General features: G+C 45.8%; 1 protein-coding gene across 10 annotated transcripts in view; it reads left to right on the top strand.

Moving 5' to 3' along the window:
• The first annotated feature begins 3,393 nt into the window (after positions 1-3,393).
• LOC118543832 (2'-5'-oligoadenylate synthase-like protein) overlaps positions 3,394-20,173 on the top strand; it is a 46,152-nt gene continuing 29,372 nt past the window's right edge. For 7 of the 10 annotated variants that reach the window (XR_013443487.1, XR_013443486.1, XR_013443485.1 and 4 more), the window contains exons 1-5: positions 3,399-3,779; positions 6,899-7,181; positions 8,314-8,489; positions 11,804-11,866; positions 20,030-20,162. Coding sequence is in view for 3 of the 10 variants with exons in the window: in XM_078060847.1 (XP_077916973.1) it covers positions 3,582-3,779; positions 6,899-7,181; positions 8,314-8,489; positions 11,804-11,866; positions 20,030-20,162 (853 nt within the window). In the remaining 7 variants the exon portion in view is untranslated. Of the gene's footprint in view, positions 3,780-6,898; positions 7,182-8,313; positions 8,490-11,803; positions 11,867-20,029; positions 20,163-20,173 lie in introns of all 10 variants that reach the window. The other 3 variants (XM_078060847.1, XM_078060849.1, XM_078060848.1) reach the window with 3 other exon arrangements.

Here is a 20,173-nt window from a genome sequence, read left to right as displayed (position 1 = left end):
TGATTGCCCACACTCACCCATATACGCCCCATGCTGTAGTGGGTACACCAGGCTATGCTCCGACCCAAAAGCTTCACTCATCTGTCCAAACCGAATTGGACCAAGAGCGATCAGCTGACCTAGCGTAGACTCCCATCTATTGGTTTTACTTAGCCTCTCAGATTTTGAGCCCTGGGGGGTGGGACCAAGTACAGCACTTCCTGGTATAGTTAAACGAGGGTGAATGTCTAAGCAGAAATGCGGTGGGAAGAGAGCAGCCCAAGCTCAAGTCTACATATGAGTAAAAATACCTCCCCCCGCACAGAGAATGGAGCCACGCAAAGCAAGAGAGAATCAAAAGCGCTCACACAGCCCCAGAGAGAGACACTGCAGGGTGCTGTGACACCTGCCTGCTTTTTAAAAAATCAAATTCCCCTATATCATTTCATCAACCTAAATTGAATGAACACCAACTCATTGAGTGAATGTGAGTAGGTGGGGTATTTTTTTTGCCCCAAAAGCCTTGACTAAGATCTGCTTCTGCAACTCAATAAATTTTTTTTTTCTATTCCTCAGTAAATTAATAATTCCGTGCATCTGCATGGCATTGACACCAAGAGTCTCTATCGACACGATGTCATTGGATTCCTATCCTCACAGCTGCCCGGAAACTTAGGTGGAAGAGTAGGAATGATGCCCTCTCTCCCTTTTTACAGATGAGAATACTGAGGCTTAGAGGTATTCTACGCTGCGCCCTTCCCAGTCTTTCCTTCCTGTCTCACTTAAGGACAATTCCATCCTTGCAGTTGTCAAGACCAAAGCCTCGGAGTGGTCCTTGAGTCCAGTCTTGTCCTCACATCATATTCTATCCATTAGCAAGACCTGTTTATATTCAAAATAGAAGCAGCGAAATGATGTGACGTCTAGGATTCCCGCTTAAATAACACGGGAGAGGAGATGTGGATGTGAGTATAATTGAAAGATTGTCTGCAGTTTTGTTGCAGGATTGCTGGGTTCTTGTCTCACCGAGTTGAAGGATGAATCTCATGGACACAAAAGGTTGAAGTGAAGTGAAAGTTTATTAAGTGAAGGTGAGAGCAGGAACGGAAAGAAAAAGTTCTCAGGAGTGAGAGGGGTCCCGCACCGGTTGCCACTGAGGGTTTTTAGGGCTGGTCTTTTATTGAAAACTTGACCAGGAAGCTTGTGGCCTTGAGATTCTTGGGCCGTCTTGGGTTGAGCAAGGACTATTGATAACACCCTTCATGACTTATTTCTTTGAGATCTGGTCATTTTCTGTGATTACACTGTAGCGGCCAAAGAAACTTACTCACTAACATCCGGGGCCAGGTGGTCTGGTCTGTGCCCTTATCTCTGGTTCACCCTGTCTTAGAGCTTCTGCCTGCTAGGAATAGTCTCAGAGCCTAGTCAGGGGCTCCCTGTCTCTCCCTACCTAGACCTTAACCCTTTCCTTACTCAGTTTGATAATTGTGGAAGCTGTGTGATGGTCCACAGAGGTTCCTTTTATTATTCCACTTTTGTTTATGTTTGAAATTTTCCATAATAAAAAAATTAAATCATACAACTTCTCCCTACCTGCACCACTACCATCCTGATCCAAGCTGCCAGATCTCCTGTTGGGACTTTTTTTTTTTTTTTAAGATTTTATTTATTTGAGAGAGAGAGAGCACGAGGAGGGGGTGGGAGAGGGGCAGAGGGAGAGGGAGAAGCAGGGTCCCCACCAAACAGGGTGCCTGACATGGGGCTCGAGCCCAGGACTCCGAGATCATGACCTGAGCTGAAGGCAGATGCTTAACCAACTGAGCCACGCAGGCGCCCTCCTGTTGGGACTATTGCAGTAGCTTCTTAACTGAGCTCCTGCTCCCCTCTCACCTCCACCACCAACCTCTGCTTTTAATCTAAACTCCCCCCCCCACCCCACCCCACAGCCAGTGTGATCTCATTAAAATGAAAGTCAGGCCATTTCACTCCTCTGCTTGAAACTCTCCAATGGCTCCCCATTTCATTCAGAGTAAAAGTCAGTCTTAATTAATGGTCTTCAAGATCCTACACTATTTGGCCCCCAACCTTTTACCACTTAAACCTCATCTCCTCACACTCTTTCCCTTTGGTCATCCCATTCCAGCCATGCTGTTATTCCTCAAACCCACCAGGCAACACTGACGCCACAGGACCTTTGCACTTGCTGCTCCTTCTGCCATGAATTATCGTCTTCCCTCTGGCATACACAAGGCTCACTTCGCCTCCTTCATGTCTTTGCTCAAATATCTCCTTTTCAGGCCTTTCCAACCACCTTATTTGAGACTGAACATCTAAACAATCCTACACACACACACGTGCGCGCACGCACACACATACACACCATATATCTTAACCTCTTGCCCTGCTTTATTTTTTCTGCTTAGCACTTCTCACCATCTTATTTACTACAATTTGACTTATCCTGTTTATGGTGTGTCTCCACCATCAGAATGTAAGCCCTCTGCAGGCAGGGATTTTTGTCTATTTGCTGCTGTATCCCCAGCACCTGCCCGGCACATAGTAGCTACTCAATAAATACTTGTTGCATGAATGAATGATGGCACTCTAATATTCAACCCCTGCCCACCTGTCCAGGCACATCTCTCACCTCTCTCCTCCTTACCTTCTGTGCCGATGCATATTTGACAACGGAATCCCTGGGCATCCACCATGATCATTCAAACTTCTACTTTGTCTGTGGTCTGCCCTCCTCTTCCTCCTGGCCAGATCCCCAGTCTTTTAAGGCTCACACTGGGCTCTCAGAGTCTCTTGTCCACCTCCTCTACTGTTCTGAGAGCCCCTTGGGACAGGAACCACGTCTTATTTTGTCTTTTTAACACATTGGTGCCTAGCAGGTGCTCAATAGGTATTTAATGAATGAATAATAGTATTTGCATTTACTGAGTGCTTTCTGTGCTCAGTGTTCTCATGCTTAATCTGGACAACAACCTATGGGGTAGGGTATCATTACTAACCCCATTTTTATGGATAAATTATGGGAGGGTCAGAGAAGTTAAGAGTGTGGCAAAGGGCAGACTGGAATTGAAAGTCTGTTCTAAGGGACTCTGGACTCTTGGCTTCCCCCTGCTCAACCTTACCAGACCGTGAGCAAGTCCACGTCTTTCTGAGCCTCAGTTTCATATGACAAAGTGGGGTGACTGGTTTGATGAATACCATCCCACTCTGACCTACTGGGAGCGTTGCCTCCTCTAGGGCCAAACTCAAGCCAGTTTCAGTTTCCGGATGTCATCAAACGGAAACTAAAGCTGAGAATGGAAACTGATACCAAAAAGATTAGGCTGGGAGCCAAGCTTGTTAAGGTGGCTCCAGAACTCCCAGCTGGACTCAGTGTCCCTCAGTGCCCCTGCCGCAGCAAAGGGTCTCCAAGAAGAGGAACCCAGGTCAGCCCAGTCGCTTCCTGGTTTCCTCTCCACTGTGGCCCCTTTGCCCCCCAGGGTGCTGGCGGTCAGCTGAGGAAGAGCGCCCTTAAAGAAGTGGGCGTGCAGGGAACCGGGTAGGTGTGTGGCCATATATCTGTGCTGCCGTGGTCCTCTGGCTCAGAGATGGCTCTGACCATGGAGCTGTATGGCACCCCTGCCTCCAGGCTGGACTCCTTCGTGGCTCAGTGGCTGCAGCCCCACCGGGAGCAGAAAGAAGAGCTTCTGGAGGCTGTGTGGACCGTGCAAAAATTCCTGAGGGAAGAGCACTTTGAGGGGGATTGTGGACTGGACCAGAAGGTGCGGGTGCTCAAGGTGCTCAAGGTGAGATCGGTCCCCTCCATCCCCAGAGCAGGGCCAGGCAAAAGGCAGCATGAGAGTCCTCGTCCCAGAGGATGCTGGGGACCTCTTGCCTCATTATCCTTAGCCCATGCTGCTGACATGTCAGGGCACCCCACCTAGCTGCCTGCACCCTACCCTACTGCTGCCTTAAGCAGAACAAGACTGGTAAGGAAACTCATGATAATAATTCACTTTTCTGGGATGCACTAGCCTAACCCCTTAACATACACTAGCTCTAATTCATGCACCCTGTGAGGTAGGCACCATCCTTTTCCCATTTTACAGATGAGCAAAATGGAGGTTCGGAGCCTTAAGATTCATAATGACCAAATGCAGTGCAAGGTCTCTGATTCGACCCTGGTGTGAATAGACCATCCACAAAATACAGTTTGGGGACAAGTAGGGAAATTTTAATATGGCCTGGATATTAGATGATAGAAGGCAGTCATTGTTGATTTTGTTAGGTGTAATAATTTTGTGGTTATGGCCGGGGGAAACGCTCTCTTTGGCTGGATACAAATGCTAAAGTATTCAGAGACAAAGTTCCTTGGTATCTGTAATTACTGTAACGTGGTTTTGATGAAGCAAATGTGGCAAGGAGTTTAAACTTGTTGAATCTAACTGGCTGGGTTTATGAGTGCTCATTGGAGTCTTTTCCTATTTTTCTATGTTTTAAGTTTTTGATTAGAGGAAGGTTTCTTTAATGGAAGCTCAGAGAGGTAAGGTGACTTGTCCAAGGTCACACAGCTAGTGGTGGAGCTGGGATTTGAACCAGGATCTATCTATTCCACAGCCAGTGCTCTAGGCTTCCCCCACTGATTTTCCCCAACACCCTTCCTTCTGCTGCTGCTTGTCCTAGCTAGAGTCAAAATTCAAGGGGTTCAAAGCTAGAAAGGCCCTAGAGAATCAGACAGTCTCAGCCATCCCTTCGTTTAAACGTTAAGGAAACTGAAGCACAAAAGGGGTGAGAGATGTCCCAAGTTCACACAGTGAGCTAGTGGCAAAGGCAGGACTAGAATTAGGGTGCCTGACTCCCAGCCCAGTGCTCTAGTTCTCTTTGCAGGGCCAGCCACCTCAGGGAAAGATTTAGAAATCTCAGGTCCCCAGCCCTTCTTTACACCCACCCCCAGCACCTAGAGCCTGAGGCCATAGGATTTAGACCAGGGTTTGAACCTTGACTTCTTTCCTTCCCAGCTGTGTGATCTTAGACTCCTCTCTCAAACCTTCTGTCTCATCCTCCTCCTCCTCCTCATCATCGTTTCCTCCTTGTCCAGCAAAAGCCTTGTCAATGTAGGCTAAAAGATTAGCACATGGTAAATGCGCCAAACAAAAGCATTGTTATAAATTCTTGCTCTGAGTCCAGCAGATACTCCCAGCCCATCCCACCCGTAACAATCCTGAGGGTGAAGTGGATGAAAAGGGGGATGTCCAGAGACTGGAAGATGGTACCAACAGAATCAGTTTTGATGACAGGAAGTGGTATTTACCCAGCCCTCAAATTCTGCCTGCAGACCATAGCCACTCCCCCCTTCACCAAAACCATAAAATAAAAGAGATACCCCCAAAGCAATGGTAGAGGAGAAATAATGCTTTATTCAGGTTCTAAACCCTCTTCCCACCCCCACAAAAACCCGGTGAGCTGGGCTGGTTCACATGTATGAGTACTTATCCTTGAATGAGTTGGGTTTAAATAGATTTGGGCTAGAGCAAGTCATGAAACTTATTCTAGAATGTTCTTTCTTCTCCGCCTGGGTCTTCATTGAAAAAGGCAGGAAGTCTAGGCATAGCTTTCAGGGGGATGTGCCCTTCGTCCACACACAGGGTTCCATCCCCAGCCCTGCCAAATGCTGGGGCCCAATGAAGGTGCAGAAAGAGAATGCAAAAGGAAGGGGAAAGAAAAGATGGCGGACTTCTCCTCCTCAGAACCAGGGCCTGGCTCAGGGACTTGGGGCCTGGGAAAGAAAGAGGTAGAAGAACCACACCTTGTCTTCCGACCCTTTATCTGATTATGACTATGACTCCTGGCCATGAATCTACTGCCTCCGCTTTCTCATCTGTACACTGGGGACAATTACACTAGTCCCCACCTCAGTCAGTGGGTGTTAGGGTTAAAAGATATTGTGTGCATAAAGGGCCTTCAATAGTGCCAGACACCGTGAGTGTTCAACCCGTGATGGTGGGATTATAATCAATCCACCGGCCAGGAGAGGTAGCCATCCTGAGGTCTGGGTCGTCGCTAGCAAGTCCATCTCCCAACCTGAGGTGAGAAAGACAGGAGGCCAGAGAGCTGTAGGGCTTTGTATACCAGAGGCAAGAGGGGCTGGAGAGCAGGTCTAGACTCTCAGAACATCAAATAGACCACTTCCAAATAATCCAGCTCAGGCTCCCTCCATCCAGATGGGGAAACTGAATCCCAGGCAGAGCAGGGATGATCTAAGTCAACGAGACAAAGAAGAGGACGAGAGACACATGGCTGACTACCTGCATGCCAGGCACATGGCAAGCCCCCAGCACACCTTCTCTTACCTAACCCTCGCAAGAACCTAATGACTTGTGTTCCATGGTTACTCTCATCTCGCAGATGAGGAATTAGGGCTCACAATTAAGGATCACAGCTGAGAAACAAGGGCAAGAATCAGGGTCAAAGTCAGGCTGCCCCATGGCCCTTATCCACCAGGCAATCCTGCTCCCCACGTTTTAATGTCATGAAATGACTCAGATGCACGGAATACTCAGAATACCCTGTGGAGTAGGCATCAGCAGTCTCTCGGAGGAGGCATCACCCTGCAGGTGAGCACACCCCATCTCAGAAGCAATACAATGTCATAAATAAGGAGCTTGGGCTCTGGCGTCAGGCTGCCTAGGTTTGGAGTCAGGCTGCCTGAGTTCAAACCCAGGCTCTGCTGCGCACTGTGTGTGACCCTGGGTGAGTGACTTCTTCTCTTGAAACCTCAGTTTTCTCGCCTGTAAAGAGGGAACGCTGGTACCACCCACCTACCCTTCTGGGCTGTGGGGAGCACTGGATGGGATAATTCACGTAAAGAGCATCAGGGATTCCTTAGCACAGGCAGGCGCAGGTGACGGGGCTCTGTGTTCCACAGGTAGGCTCCTTCGGGAACGGCACAGCGCTCAGGAATAGCTTGGAGGTGGACCTGGTGGTGTTCCTGAGCTGTTTCCACAGCTTCCAGCAAGAGGCCAAGCACCACCGAGCCATTCTGAATCTGATGCGGAAAAAGCTGTGGTATTGCCAGGATCTGCTGGCCCTTGGGCTCGAGGATGTGGAAATCGTCCAGGGAGTCCCCGATGCTCTCGTCTTCACCATCCAGACCAGGGGGACTGAGGAGCCCATCACTGTCACCATTGTGCCTGCCTACAGGGCCCTGGGTAAGGGGAGGGGAAGCCCATCGGACTCACACACTTGCCATCCCAGGCAGGCCTGAACTCCCTCACTTCTCGTTCACGGCCACATGCAGACTCCTGCAGTCATCTGTTCAACCCACGTCCTGAGCTGGGGGCTTGGCGACCACAGGACACAAGACTGGCCCAACTCAGGCCATTGTGTCGCTCAATTTGGGAAACACTTATCAAAGAATCACGTGGATAAATACATGATCGCAAGAGGAGATGAGACCGGCAGAGGGGAAGGTGTTAGAAGCAGAACCTGGGGTCCCTTCTGTGGCATTTATCACGGGTGCTGGGGCCTGTCATTGTTTGGGCTTTTCCAGAAGCAGAGCCTGAGACAAGGGTGTGAGGATAAGCAGTCTCAGGAAATGCTGAGAGGGAAGTAGGGGAGAGGGACAGGGAAGGGAGGAAGCGTCACAAGGTCACCATCACGAGTCGCTGGGCTTCGTGCCCCTGGAGAACTCTAGGTGACAGCGCAGAGTACCCCTCAACCGAATCCCAAGTGGGATGTTTATTCCCCAATTTCCCATCACCCTTGGCTGAGTTCGTCCTCAGGCAAAGAGCCCTCAGTGTTTGGAGTAAACAGTATGAGCTACAACCCCAGACGGATCAGGTTTCATCTTGTGCCAGCTTCTCGTACCTAGAGCGGCTGCCAGGATCGGCCTTGTAGAGAAGGTGTCAGAACTGGGATCCCACTTGGGTAAGAAAGAGAGTGCCCGCATGCATTAGTGATGCGTGCCCTGGAGGCACGCCCTTCAGCAAATGCACTTGAGGGGTCCAGCTCTCTTATCTAGACCTGCTTCTCTGCTCCTGGTGTCAGGAGGTTGGAATCACTCACTGAGAAAGAAATCCCAAACAGACATTAAGGGAAACTGGGGTGTTGGGGACCTTGAGAGAGGACAACAGTCCTTGAGTGGCCTGGGGAATGGCAAGCCCACTTTCGGTTCTCCAGAAGGACAACCAAGTAAGGCAAACCTTGATTCTCTTAAACTGTGAGGTGTCCGGTTTCCGTGGGGAGACAGTCCAGTGAATTAGCAGGCCCCGCCCCCCCCCACTTATCAACCTGGAGCTTCCTAAATCCCCCACTCTCTACCTTTGCTCCCTCCCACGCCAGAGCCTTCTGTTTCCAACTCTCAGCCACAGCCTGAGGTCTATGTGAGTGTGATTGAGGCCCACGGTTACCCTGGAAATTTCTCCCCATCCTTCAGCGAGCTGCAGAGAAATTTCGTGAAACATCGGCCAACCAAGCTGAAGAGCCTCCTCCGCCTAGTAAAGCACTGGTACCTGCAGGTGAGGGGGCTGCCAGGATGGGGGCACGAGGGGGCGCTGGGCCTGATTTGCCGTCCCAGGGACCTGCACCAAGGCGGGGAGATGGTAGCGGGGGAGGGGCGGAAAATGCTAATCATTTAAACTGTAAAGTGAGATAGTGGAGAAGGTGGAGGAGGAGGAAGAGGAAAAGAGAAGGAAGGAGAAAAGTAAGGAATAGACAATATTTCCCAGGACACAAGTGTTGGTAACACCCCAGTTTTGGTCTCTACTGGTGAGCATCGACTTCATTGAGTTCTCCGGATGTTAGTGTCGGCTGGTTAAGGACCGACAAGGGCAAAGTTTCCGTTAATCGCACCCACACCAGTTTCGCCCACAAATAGCTGTGTTCCTATCATGATCATTACCGAGTGAATATATCCGTAACAGCTAATTTTTAGACTTCACATGTGATGGCTTGCATGGTACCAAGTACAGTGCAAAATATCCCATGAACGAAGTCATCTAAACTTACGAATGTAAGACTCAGAAACAAACCCAAAAGTTAGAAAGGGGGAGAAAAAGATGCTTTCTTATATATGTATATATATATATAAAAAAAAGAGAGGTACCTGGGTGGCTCAATCTGTTAAACGCCCAACTCTTGATTTCGGCTCAGGTCATGATCTCGGGGTCCTGGGGTCGAGCCCAGCGTGGAGCCCCGCACTCAGTGGGGAGTCTGCTAGAGGATTCTCTCACTCTCCCTCTGCTCCTCCCCCCTCACTCGCTCTCTCTCTCTGTCTCTCTCTCTAAAATAAATAAATAAATCTTTAAAAAACAAAATCAGAAAATTTCCAAGGTTAATAAGTTTACAGTTACTCTGTTTATGGTGGGGAAAAGAGCCAATTTCTTCTTACACGATTATCACATCAACCGAGCTTGTGATATATCTTCAGACATCAGTATTTGCCAAAGCCAAGAATAAAACTGGTTTTGTTGGTAAGTCAATCACTTACAGAAAATGATGCGAGGTTTTGTGGCTTTGGAGAACTAGAACTCCACAGAATGATTCATTTGCTTGCTTCATCTGTTTAAGAGTGCAAAGTGTTTTCTTCCTACAGGTGATAGGCACCTTTTTTTTGTAATGTCCACAGGACAATATATCAGCTTTGCTTCTAGAACCCTCCCTTCTGTTTCTGTTCAAGCCTCCTCCTTAAAACAAAAATTTGATCACATATGGTTTCTCCCTCTCTTTTTTAAAAGATTGATTGATTGATTGGAGAGAGAGAGAGAGCACATGTGCGTTCGTGGCAGAGGGTCAGAGGGAAAGAATCTCAAGCAGACTCCCCGCTGAGCGCAGAGCTCAATCTGTTGAGCACTTGCTGGAAGTCAAGAGTTGCTCTTTTTTTCATTTAAATCCTCTGTCCAGACAGAATAAACTTTTATTGTGAGAGTCATTGGTCTTAATTAGATCACGCCCCCAGAGTAGATGATGATTCACCATTAGGTGTCCCAGTATACCTGGTGATTTCATTCCCTTTCTGTTACTAGATGTGGTGCAGAGGGAATCCTCCATCGTTTTGCTCTCAGCTCTAAGTGTTCTCACCTTGGACACTTGAAAAACGACCAGACAATCCTGCTGTGTTGTGCATCTGCACTTCCTCAGTATCGGTGCTGCCCCAGCTTCTTGTGAAATACCAAGATAAAGTACAAAGAAAGTCACAGAACTAAACTCCCTTTTGATAGAGAAGTTCAACGCCATCATTAAGCCACATACTCTTTCTTTTTTTTAAAGATTTTATTTATTTATTTGACAGAGAGAGACATAGCGAGAGAGGGAACACAAGCAGGGGGAGTAGGAGAGGGAGAAGCAGGCTTCCCCGCGGTGCAGGGAGCCCGATCTGGGGCTCGATCCCAGGACCCTGGGATCATGACCTGAGCAGAAGGCAGACGTTTAACGACTGAGCCACCCAGGCGCCCCGCCACATACTCTTTCAATACTGATTTCTGAAAACAGCAGGCTTTCTATTCATTGGAGGTGAAGAAAAGAGCTTGAATGAAGTGCAGTTTTTCTTTGGAGAAAAACTTGTTTGATAAGAACACGGTCTTGGGTTTACCATCTAAAATGTGGCATAGTTGAATTCTCTCCTTTTCCTGTAGGCTGTAATTCATTGAAAGTTCTCTGTGCCTCTTACCTCGAAAAATGTTAAGGACATTCGTGATCAGAGAATTATAATTCTGCAGCAGATTTTCCTAGAGTAAATTAGATCCTTCACACTTTATACTGTCAAGGCAGGGGGTCAAAGGAAGGATATTCATACTTGCTAATTATTTGGTTTTGACTTTGTTATTGTTTATCCCCGTAGATCATTTCATAGTATACCCGTCCTCTCTGAGGACTCGGTAGTTGAAGCCGATTCATAAAGAACATCTTTACCGTGAAAGCTTGACTGTCATGACCACATAATCTAATCTCAATCCTGAAACTTGGCCATTGAAGGGGTAGAGGTGGGGCTGGCTTCAAGGGCATGCTACCTGTGCTCAGAAGGGGTATGCTTGGTATAATGCTCTGCTGTCACCATCTTGAAATTCTTTTTTTTTTTTTTAAGATTATTTATTTGAGAGAAAGAGAATGAGAGCAAGACAGCGTGGGAGGGGGGCGGAGGGGGAGAGAGAGAGAATCTTGAGCAGACTCCCTGCTGAGCATGGAGCCTGACTCGATCTCACAACCCTGAGATCTGACCTGAGCTGAAATCAAGAGTTGGAGCCTTAACCAACTGAGCCACCCAGGCGCCCCCACCATCTTGAAATTCTTAATTATTTTTTTTCGAGCAAGGAGCCTTGCATTTTCAGTTTTCACCGCGCCCTGCAAATTATGTAACTGGTTCAGGGTTAAGAAGTTATTCATTGATATCATTAAAATATGTGGCAGGAAATATTTTGTTGCTTTCATATTTGTCAAGATTCTCTTGATTATGAAACAACTACGGACTTCTGTGACTTGGAGGCAGTTGGGTTAATGGCCAGTACTAATACTGATAACGTTGTGAGCTTGGGCAGGTTATTTACCCTTGCTGAATTGTTTTATCATCTGTAAAAATAGGGAGAGTAGCACTGAGAGCCTACCCATTTGTCAGGCATTGTGCTGAAATGCTTTCTGTGCAATTTTAGATTTAATTCTCACACTGCCCTGGAGTGAATGCTTTCATGATTCCCATTTTACAGATAAGGAAACCAGATAAGGTGGAGAGGCTCAGTTGCCTGCTTAGCCTGTGGCTGAAGCAGGGTGTGAACCCAGAACGTCAGACTCTGTCCTAATGTCGTATTCTTAACCCTTGCATTCTGCTTCTTTCCGTAAGAGTCCCTCCAGTTCAGAATCGTGGAAAATAAGGCAGAGAACAGATGTGGAAGCGCGGCACATAGTAAGTGAGAGTAATCCCATTTATCATCGTTGCTGCTGTGATTATGATAATCTTCCTGGGCATTCAGTTTCTTTTATGTATGCCCCAGTTTTTCTGCAAGGAACGTGTGTTGGCTGCATAGTTAAAAACAAAAAATTCCTATCACCCCAGCAATACAACCAGCTGTTTCACTTAGTGTTTTGTTTGCCAGTGAGCTTCTGCTCTCCGTTCCTTCCTTCCTCCCATCCCACGAGTGAGACTCGAAGCAGGCACACCACATCGGTAGCTGTAAGGGTTGTATTTTGTTCTAGGAACAACAGCACAGAAGGAATCAAGTTTATCCAGAGGAAGAGGGTAGGCGCGTTTCTGAGTGTGCGTGAGTCAGCCCCCACCCCAAGGTCTTGCTGAGAGCTGGAGTGTGGAGTTTGCCAGCTCTGCATTTGTTTCGAGCTTTCCATGTTGGCTCAGCAGAGGCACTTTATTAAGTGCCTCTTAACGCATTAGCTCTACTGTCTTTAATATTCAGTGGGGCCTTGAAGTCGGTGCAGTGGAAATGATTTGTGTCACGGTTATGTTGTTTGTCATTTAGCTAGAGAGGTCTGTTAAACATCCCTGGCCTTCTTATGGATGCTGGGAGAATGAGTGAACACTTAAGGGGACATATGCAAAGGTCAGTCAGTGCACCTTAGATGGGGGGAAACCCAGGACCGAGTAGGGTGGAGGGTGGCAGATGAGGCCTGACTCGAGGGCCGGGCCCCAGTGAGGAAGCCAGCAGGTGAAAGTATACCATCAGGGCAAGAGGAAGAGGATGTTCTAGGCGGCAGCAGTCCTCAGAGCTTGACGGGGAGCTACCCTGGGGTTGTCGCCCCAGTCTGCAGCAGGCCAAGTGGGGCACTGGGCACACATTCAGGTTGGTGCCTATTGGCTGGAGGCCTTCCAGGAGCCAGGGGCCAAGCATCCAAGATGAAGAGCTAGAGCCTGCTCTCACGTGCTCCCTCTTGGCCCTCGGGGGCTCAGGCTCACTTGAGGGAACTATGCCTATGGATACCATTTCCCGCCTGACTTGGCAGGGGCGGGGGGGGGGGGGTGGTCAGTTTGGGCCACAGCTGCAGAGGACCAGAGCAGCCTGAGATGCACAGGAATGAGGGTGGACTTCTGGAGGGAATGGAAGGCCAGTTAGCAGCCTCTTGCTGGAGCCCCCACCCCACCCCACCCCCGCCAGAGGTAACAGTGATGGTTGATGAAGCACTTACATTGTGTTGGGTTTGGAGGCACAGAAGGGTTGGTTAATGCACCTGAGGCTAGTCAGGGGCCTGGACGTGGGCCTCTTGTCTGGCTCTGCGGCCTGCACTCACAGCTTGGCCTTTTACTGCCTCGGGAGGGCAGCAGGATGAAAACAAGGCTTTGAGCAAGCAAAGTCAGTGGGCTTAAATTAGCAATTAGGATGGGGACGTGCAGAAATCTCACTGCTTTTTTTCTTTGGGGGCACTATCATAGTTGAAGGGGTGGGTGTTTTTAATTTGGTATAGTTCATGACTGAAGAAACATAAAGGAAAAACTGAAATGATCAGCTTCCAATGTGAATTCCAGTTTAATTCTGAACGCTCTTGCTCACTGAACTAATGTCATTGGTTAGAGACCCTAAGCCCCACTATAAACTGTAATGAAATCTGAACAGATCCCTTTTAGGAAGAAACTGACCGCTTATATGTGGGTGTATGATAATAAGAGCTATTTCTTCTTAGTGCTTCTTAACAGGGTTAGTATTATGCCTTTACTCTTGTAAGAACTCTGTAGGGTCGGTGTTTTTTATTCCCAGTTTACAAGGGAGCAAACTGAAGCTCTGGAGAAATTAAACAACTCATCAAACAGTATATAGATGATAGATTCGTTTTATGTATTACATAAAGCACATACATACATAGGTTTTTTCAAACATCTTTATTGAGCTATAATTCACTAATTATACAATTCACCCATTAAAGTATATCATTCAGTGGTTTTTAGCGTCTTCACTGAGTTGTGCAACCATCACCACCATCAAATTCCAGACATTTTCATCTCCCCAGAAAGAAACCTCGTACCCCGTAGTCACTCTCCATTTCCCCTCCACCCCTTCAGCTCCAGGCGACCGCTAATCTACTTGCTGTCTCTCTAGATTTGCCTATTCTGGACATTTCCTATAAATGGAATCCTATGATATGTGGCCTTTTGTGTCTGGTTTCTTTTACTTACCATGTTTGTGAGGGTCATCCACGCTGTGGCACGTATCAGTCCTTCATTCCTTTTTATGGCCGAATAGTATTCCCCTGTCTGGGTGTACCTCATTTTGTTTATCCATTTACCAGTTGATGGATGTTTGTCTCCGCCCCCCCCCCCCGCACTTTTTGGTTATATGGGTAATGCTGTATGCATATTCGTGTACAAGTTTTCATATGGGTGTATGTTTTTATTTCTCTTGGGTAAATACCCATGAGAGGAATTGCTGGGTCATACGGTCACTCTATGTTTGACTTTTCGAGGCCCTGCCAACCGTTTTTCAAATTGGCTGCACCATTTTACATTCCCACCAGCCGTGCGTGAGGGTTCCATTTCTCCACATCCTTGTCCACACTTGTTATTCTTTTTGATTGTAGTCATCCTAGTGGGTGTGAAGTGGTATCTCATTGTGGTTTTGACTGACATTTCCCTAGCGATGAGTGAAATTGAGCCTCTCTTAATGTCCTCCTTGGCACTGGCATATCGTCTTTGAAGAAATGTCTATTCCAAATCCTTTGCCCGTTTAAAAATTGGGTTGTCTTTTTATTCTTGAGAAGTTCAAGTTCTTCATATATTCTGGATACTAACTAGCCCCTTATCAGATAAATGACTTGCAAATATTATTTCCCCTTCTGTGGGATGTCTTTTTACTTTATGGTATCATGCAAAGTACAAAAATTTTCAATTCTGATGAAGTGCAATTTATCTGTATTTTCTTTTGTCTCTTTTATGTTTTTGGTGTCGTATCTAAGAAGGTTTTGCCCAACCCAGGGTCACAAAGATGAACTCTGTTTTCTTCTAAGAGTTTTATTGTTTTAGTTCTTCCATTTGGGTTTATGATCAATTTAGAGCTAATTTTCATGTATCACATATATAAAACTTCATTCTTTTGCATGTGGATATCCAGTTGTTCAAGCACCACTTGCTGAAAAGATTATTTTTATTTTTTTTTAAAGATTTTATTTATTTATTTGACAGAGAGACAGTGAGAGGGAACACAAGCAGGAGGAGTGGGAGAGGGAGAAGCAGGCTTCCCACTGAGCAGGGAGCCCGATGTGGGGCTCAGCCCCAAGACCCCGGGATCATGACCCGAGCTGAAGGCAGACACTCAACTACTGAACCACCCAGGCGCCCCTAAGTTGTATTCTATTGATTCTATCTTTATGGCAGTACCGTACTGTCTTGATTGCTGTAGCTTTATACATAGTTAAGTTTTGAAATTGGTAATTGTGAATCTTCAAACTTTGCTCTTTTCAAGATGGTTTTGGCTATGCTGGTCTCCTTGCACTTCCTGAAGAATTTTAGGATCAGCTAGTCAATCTCTACAAAAAGCCAGCTGGAATTTTGATAGGTATTGCATTGACTCTGTAGCTCAGTTTGGGGAATATTTTGTTTTAAGATTTTATTTATTTGAGAGAAAGGGGAGGGTTAGAGGGAGAGGGAGATGCAAACTCCCCGCTGAGCAGGGAGCCCGATGTGGGACTCGATCCCAGGACCCTGGGATCATGACCTAAGCCAAAAGCAGATGCCTAACCAACTGAGCCACCCAGGTGCCCTCAGTTTGGAGAGTACTGACATCTTAAGTATTAAGTCTTCTGAACCATGAACATGTGATGTTTTTCCATTTATTTAGGTCTTAATTTCTTTCAACAATGCTTTACAGTTTTCAGAGTTTATGTTTTGTACTTTTGTTATTTATTCCTAAATGTTTCATTCTTTTTGATGCTATTGTAAATAGAATTGTTTTCATAATTTCATTTTCAGTTGTTAGTGTATAGAGAGACAATTGATTTTGTTTCATTTTTTAAAGCTGAAGTATAATTAACATACAATCTTGTATTAATTTCAGGTGTACAACATATTGATTCAACAGTCCTATACATTTTCAGTGCTCACCATAATAAGTGTAGTCACCATCTGTCACCAAACAACATTATTACAATATTATTGACTATATTCCATATGCTGTACTTTTCAAAATCTTTGTGCCTTACTTATTTTATAACTGGAATTTTGTATATCTTAGTCCCCTTTATCTATTTTACCCATCTCTCCACTCACCTCCCCTCTGGCAACAACCAGTTTGTTCTCTGAGAAATATAATCGATTTTTATGTATTGATCTTGTATCTTCCAATCTTGCTGAACTCCTTTGTTAGTTCTAACCCTTTAGTGGATACTTTAGGATTTTCTATATATAAGATCATGTCATCTGTGAATAGAGATTTACTTCTTCCTTTCTAATCTGGATGCCTTTTCTTTCTTTTTCTTGCTGTATTGCCCTGGTTAGAACGTCTAGTACAGTACTGAATAGAAGAGACAGAAGAAAACATCCTTGTCTTGTTCTTTATCTTAGGGGGAAGGCATCCAGTCTTTCACCATTAAGATAATATTAGCTGTGAGTGTTCATAATTGGGTGCTCTTTGAGGAAATTCCCTTCTATTTCTAGTTTGTTGAGTGTTTCCTGTTTTTTCATTTTTATTTTGTATCACGAAGGGGTGTTGGATTTTGTCAAATGCTTTTTCTCCATTGTCGTAGCCTTGTTTGGGCCTCTGTAACAAAATACCATAGACTGGGTAGTTTATAAACAATAGAAATTTATTTCTTACAGTTCAGGAGGCTCTAAATCCAAGATAATGGTGCTGGCAGATTTAGCGTGGTGGCTGGAGAGGGCTCTCTTCCTGGTTCATAGCAGGAGCTTTCCAGCTGTGTCCTCACATGGTGAAAGTGGGTCTAGCAAGCTCTCTGGGGCCTCTTTTATTAAGACACTAACTCCATTCATGAGGGCCCCACACTCATGACCTAAGCACCCCCCCGCCCCCCCGCAAAGGCCCCACTTCTAATACCATCATCTTTGAAAGTTAGGATTTCAACATAAGAATGTAGACTACAGTTAGATCACAGCATACATCTATTGAGATGATCATGTGTTATTTTATTTTATTTTATTCTATTAATATGCTGTGTTATATTAATTATCAGATGTTAAAGCACCTTTGCATTTGAGATAAATCTCACTTGGTCCTGGTGTTTAATTTAATAGCCCTTTTTATGTGTTGCTAAATTTGTTTTGCTATAATATTGTTGAGGATTTTGCATCTATATTCATTAGAGGTATTGGTCTGTGGTTTTCTTTCTTTGGTAATGTGTTTGTTATCAGGATAATACTGGGCTCATAAAACAAGTTGGGAAGTTTTCCTTTATCTTCTATTTTTTTTATTTTTGGAAGAGTTTGTGAAGAATTGATATTAATTCTTTGAATGTTTGGCAGAATTCACCAGTGAAGCCATCTGGGCCTGAGCATTTTTTAAAGTTTAAAAATTACTGATTCAATCTCTTGTTACAAATTTATTCAGATTTTCTGTTTTTTCTTAAGTCAGTTTTGCTAGTTTATGTCTGTCTAGGAATATGTGCCTTTCATTTAAGTCTCTACTCTGTTGGCATACAGTTCACAGTATTCCTTTTTTTTTTTTTAAGATTTTATTTATTTGAGAGAGAAAGAGAGAGATTGAGAGAACAGTGGGAGGAGGGTCAGAGGGAGAAGCAGACTCCCTGCAGAGCAGGGAGCCTGATGCGGGACTTGATCCCAGGACCTTGGGATCATGACCTGACCCGAAGGCAGACGCTTAACCAACTGAGCCACCCAGGCGCCCCATAGGATTCCTCTTAAACACTCTGTATTTCTGTAGAGTTGGTAGTGATATCCCTTCTTTCATTCCCGCTTTTGGTAACTGGAGTCTTCTCTCTTTCTTGCCTGGTCAATCTAGCTGAAAGTTTATCAATTTTGTTGATATTTACCAAGAACAAATTTTTGGTTTTGTTGATTTTTCTGTATTGATTTGCTGTTCTCTGTTTTGCTAATTTCCACTTTAATCATCCACTGTCTTTAATCCCAGTCACCAGAATATAGTATTTTTCCTCCCTTCTCTCTTTTCAAATGAGAAAGAGGTGCAGGAGGCTCTGAAGAGCTACAGTCAGCATTGCAAAACGGGCTGCTGTCTGGCTCATACGTACTTTTTTCCCCTGTGGTCCAAACTAGGAAAAAGTCAACTACTTAATGTATTTGGCTTTGATTTTACACACCATTTCTAGTGGTTGCCCAGGAGCTTGAGTGTCAGTCCTTGGTCTGAGATGTTTTGTTTTGGGGTGTGAATTGCATTAAATAGAATTTCCCCTTTTTGTGTGACAAGTATTGTTAAACATCTCCTCTATATCAGGCAGTGTGCTAAACCCAGCACCTTTCCCGTAAACTGAACTTGTTAGGTGAGGAAACAGTTTATATAACAGATATGTAAAGAGGCAATGAATTTGCTAATTATGTCTCTCTTGCTAAACTTCAATCTTTAGTTGGATTACTGTTTTAAAAACAATGGTTTACCGCAGATTAGAGACCAGGGTGGTGGAAGCTAGGAAATGTGAGACTTGGATCCGGCCCTTTGGAAGAACATCAGTGTCTCTGGTGAGACAGACAAAAGCCATACCCTTGGGGAAAGCCAGGGAATCCCGGGAGGTGGTGTGGGCCCCATTCCAGGAGATGTGTTGATATTCCAGCGCTGGAGAGAACGCTGAGGCCTGGGATTGGTCCAGGAGGACATGTGCGCGCTTAGCAGAATGTCTTCGGCCACTGCTGTCGTTCCCCGAGAACAGTTCCTGTCTTCACTGCATGCCAGCCATGATGCACTTTGCAAAACAGGGAGGTTCAGTAGCTGTTTAGCTCTGCTTACCTTTCTCCCCTGTGGCCAGTAAGTGGAACATTCTGGGTATCTTTGGAGGCTGCAGTTAAAGCCTGCACAACAACTAGCATCTCAAATCAAGATAAAAGCACATTTCCTGAGAAGTATTTGAGCACTTAAAACGTTTTACATCCCAGAAGTCCCGTGGTAGTTTCTTGCGTCCTTGGAAGAACGTTCAGAATCCTCTTTGGAAGGCAGCATTCGGTCATTCAGACTGGGCTCATACCACCAGAGAGACTGCCACTTGGCTCTCCACCCAGTGCAGGTGGCGGAAGGAGGGCCGGGATACGAATGAAGAGTAAAAGCCAAATGGCTCTGCCCAGCATGGGGAAGAAAACCTTCGAGGGGAAACAGACCACAGTGGCATGTGTTTGTTCTCACATTTACCTAGAAACATGTCCACATCTACGTCTGGTGGATCACGCTCATTGCAGGACCCGTGGATGCTGCTACTTCACAGTGCTCAGAACTCCATACACAGTAATGAGAGTGGCATTCTGGGGGGAACCCAGCTAGAGAATGTGATTTTATTCTGACCCAAATGACCTTCTGTACTTTCAGTTTTGTTTTTTTTTTTTAAAGATTTTTTTTATTTTTCAACAGAGAGAGAGACAGCAAGAGAGGGAATATAAGCAGGGGGAATGGGAGAGAGAGAGGGAGAAGCAGGCTTCCCGCCGAGCAGCCCGATATGGGACTCGATCCCAGGACCCCGGGATCATGACCTGAGCCGAAGGCAGACGCTTAACAACTGAGCCACCCAGGCGCCCCTGTACTTTCAGTTTTGCTTAAAGTCCTCCACTTCCTGGTCTAGACCTGAGTGCTGATATATGCTTGAGAAATCCCCCATGTTCGGCGTCACAGGGTGGTTGCATTCATGAAAGCCCCTAGCCCTATTTAGACTTCATCTGAGGGCTGTTGCGGGCATAAGACGTGCCTGATGATCTGAGGCCTACAGTCCACGTTAACTTATTGGGCACTTCACTTTATAGAAAAAGGAACTCAGTAGCGATCATCTTTATTATAGCCCTCAAATTAATATTTCAACCACTCCCACATGCAAGCATTCTTTCTTCCATATAGTGCTGTAATTAATGTGTAATTTTCCACTTTATACTAAATTTGATCTCTCACACACATTTCCATGTTTTGATATAATATATACAGTCTTACAAACGCCAGTGTTTACCTCACAGAATGTGGAGGCCCTGGACCCACGAGGTCGAACCTTACTGCACCTTGCTGTTTCTTTGGGACATTTGGAATCTGCTAGAGTCTTGCTGCGACATAAAGCAGATGTTACAAAAGAAAATCGTGAGGGATGGACAGGCAAGTATGCT

Source organism: Halichoerus grypus, chromosome 13, assembly GCF_964656455.1.
Source record: "Halichoerus grypus chromosome 13, mHalGry1.hap1.1, whole genome shotgun sequence".
In the NCBI taxonomy this organism is placed as follows: Eukaryota; Metazoa; Chordata; class Mammalia; order Carnivora; family Phocidae; genus Halichoerus; species Halichoerus grypus.
This window is presented reverse-complemented; position numbering and strand designations above follow the sequence as displayed.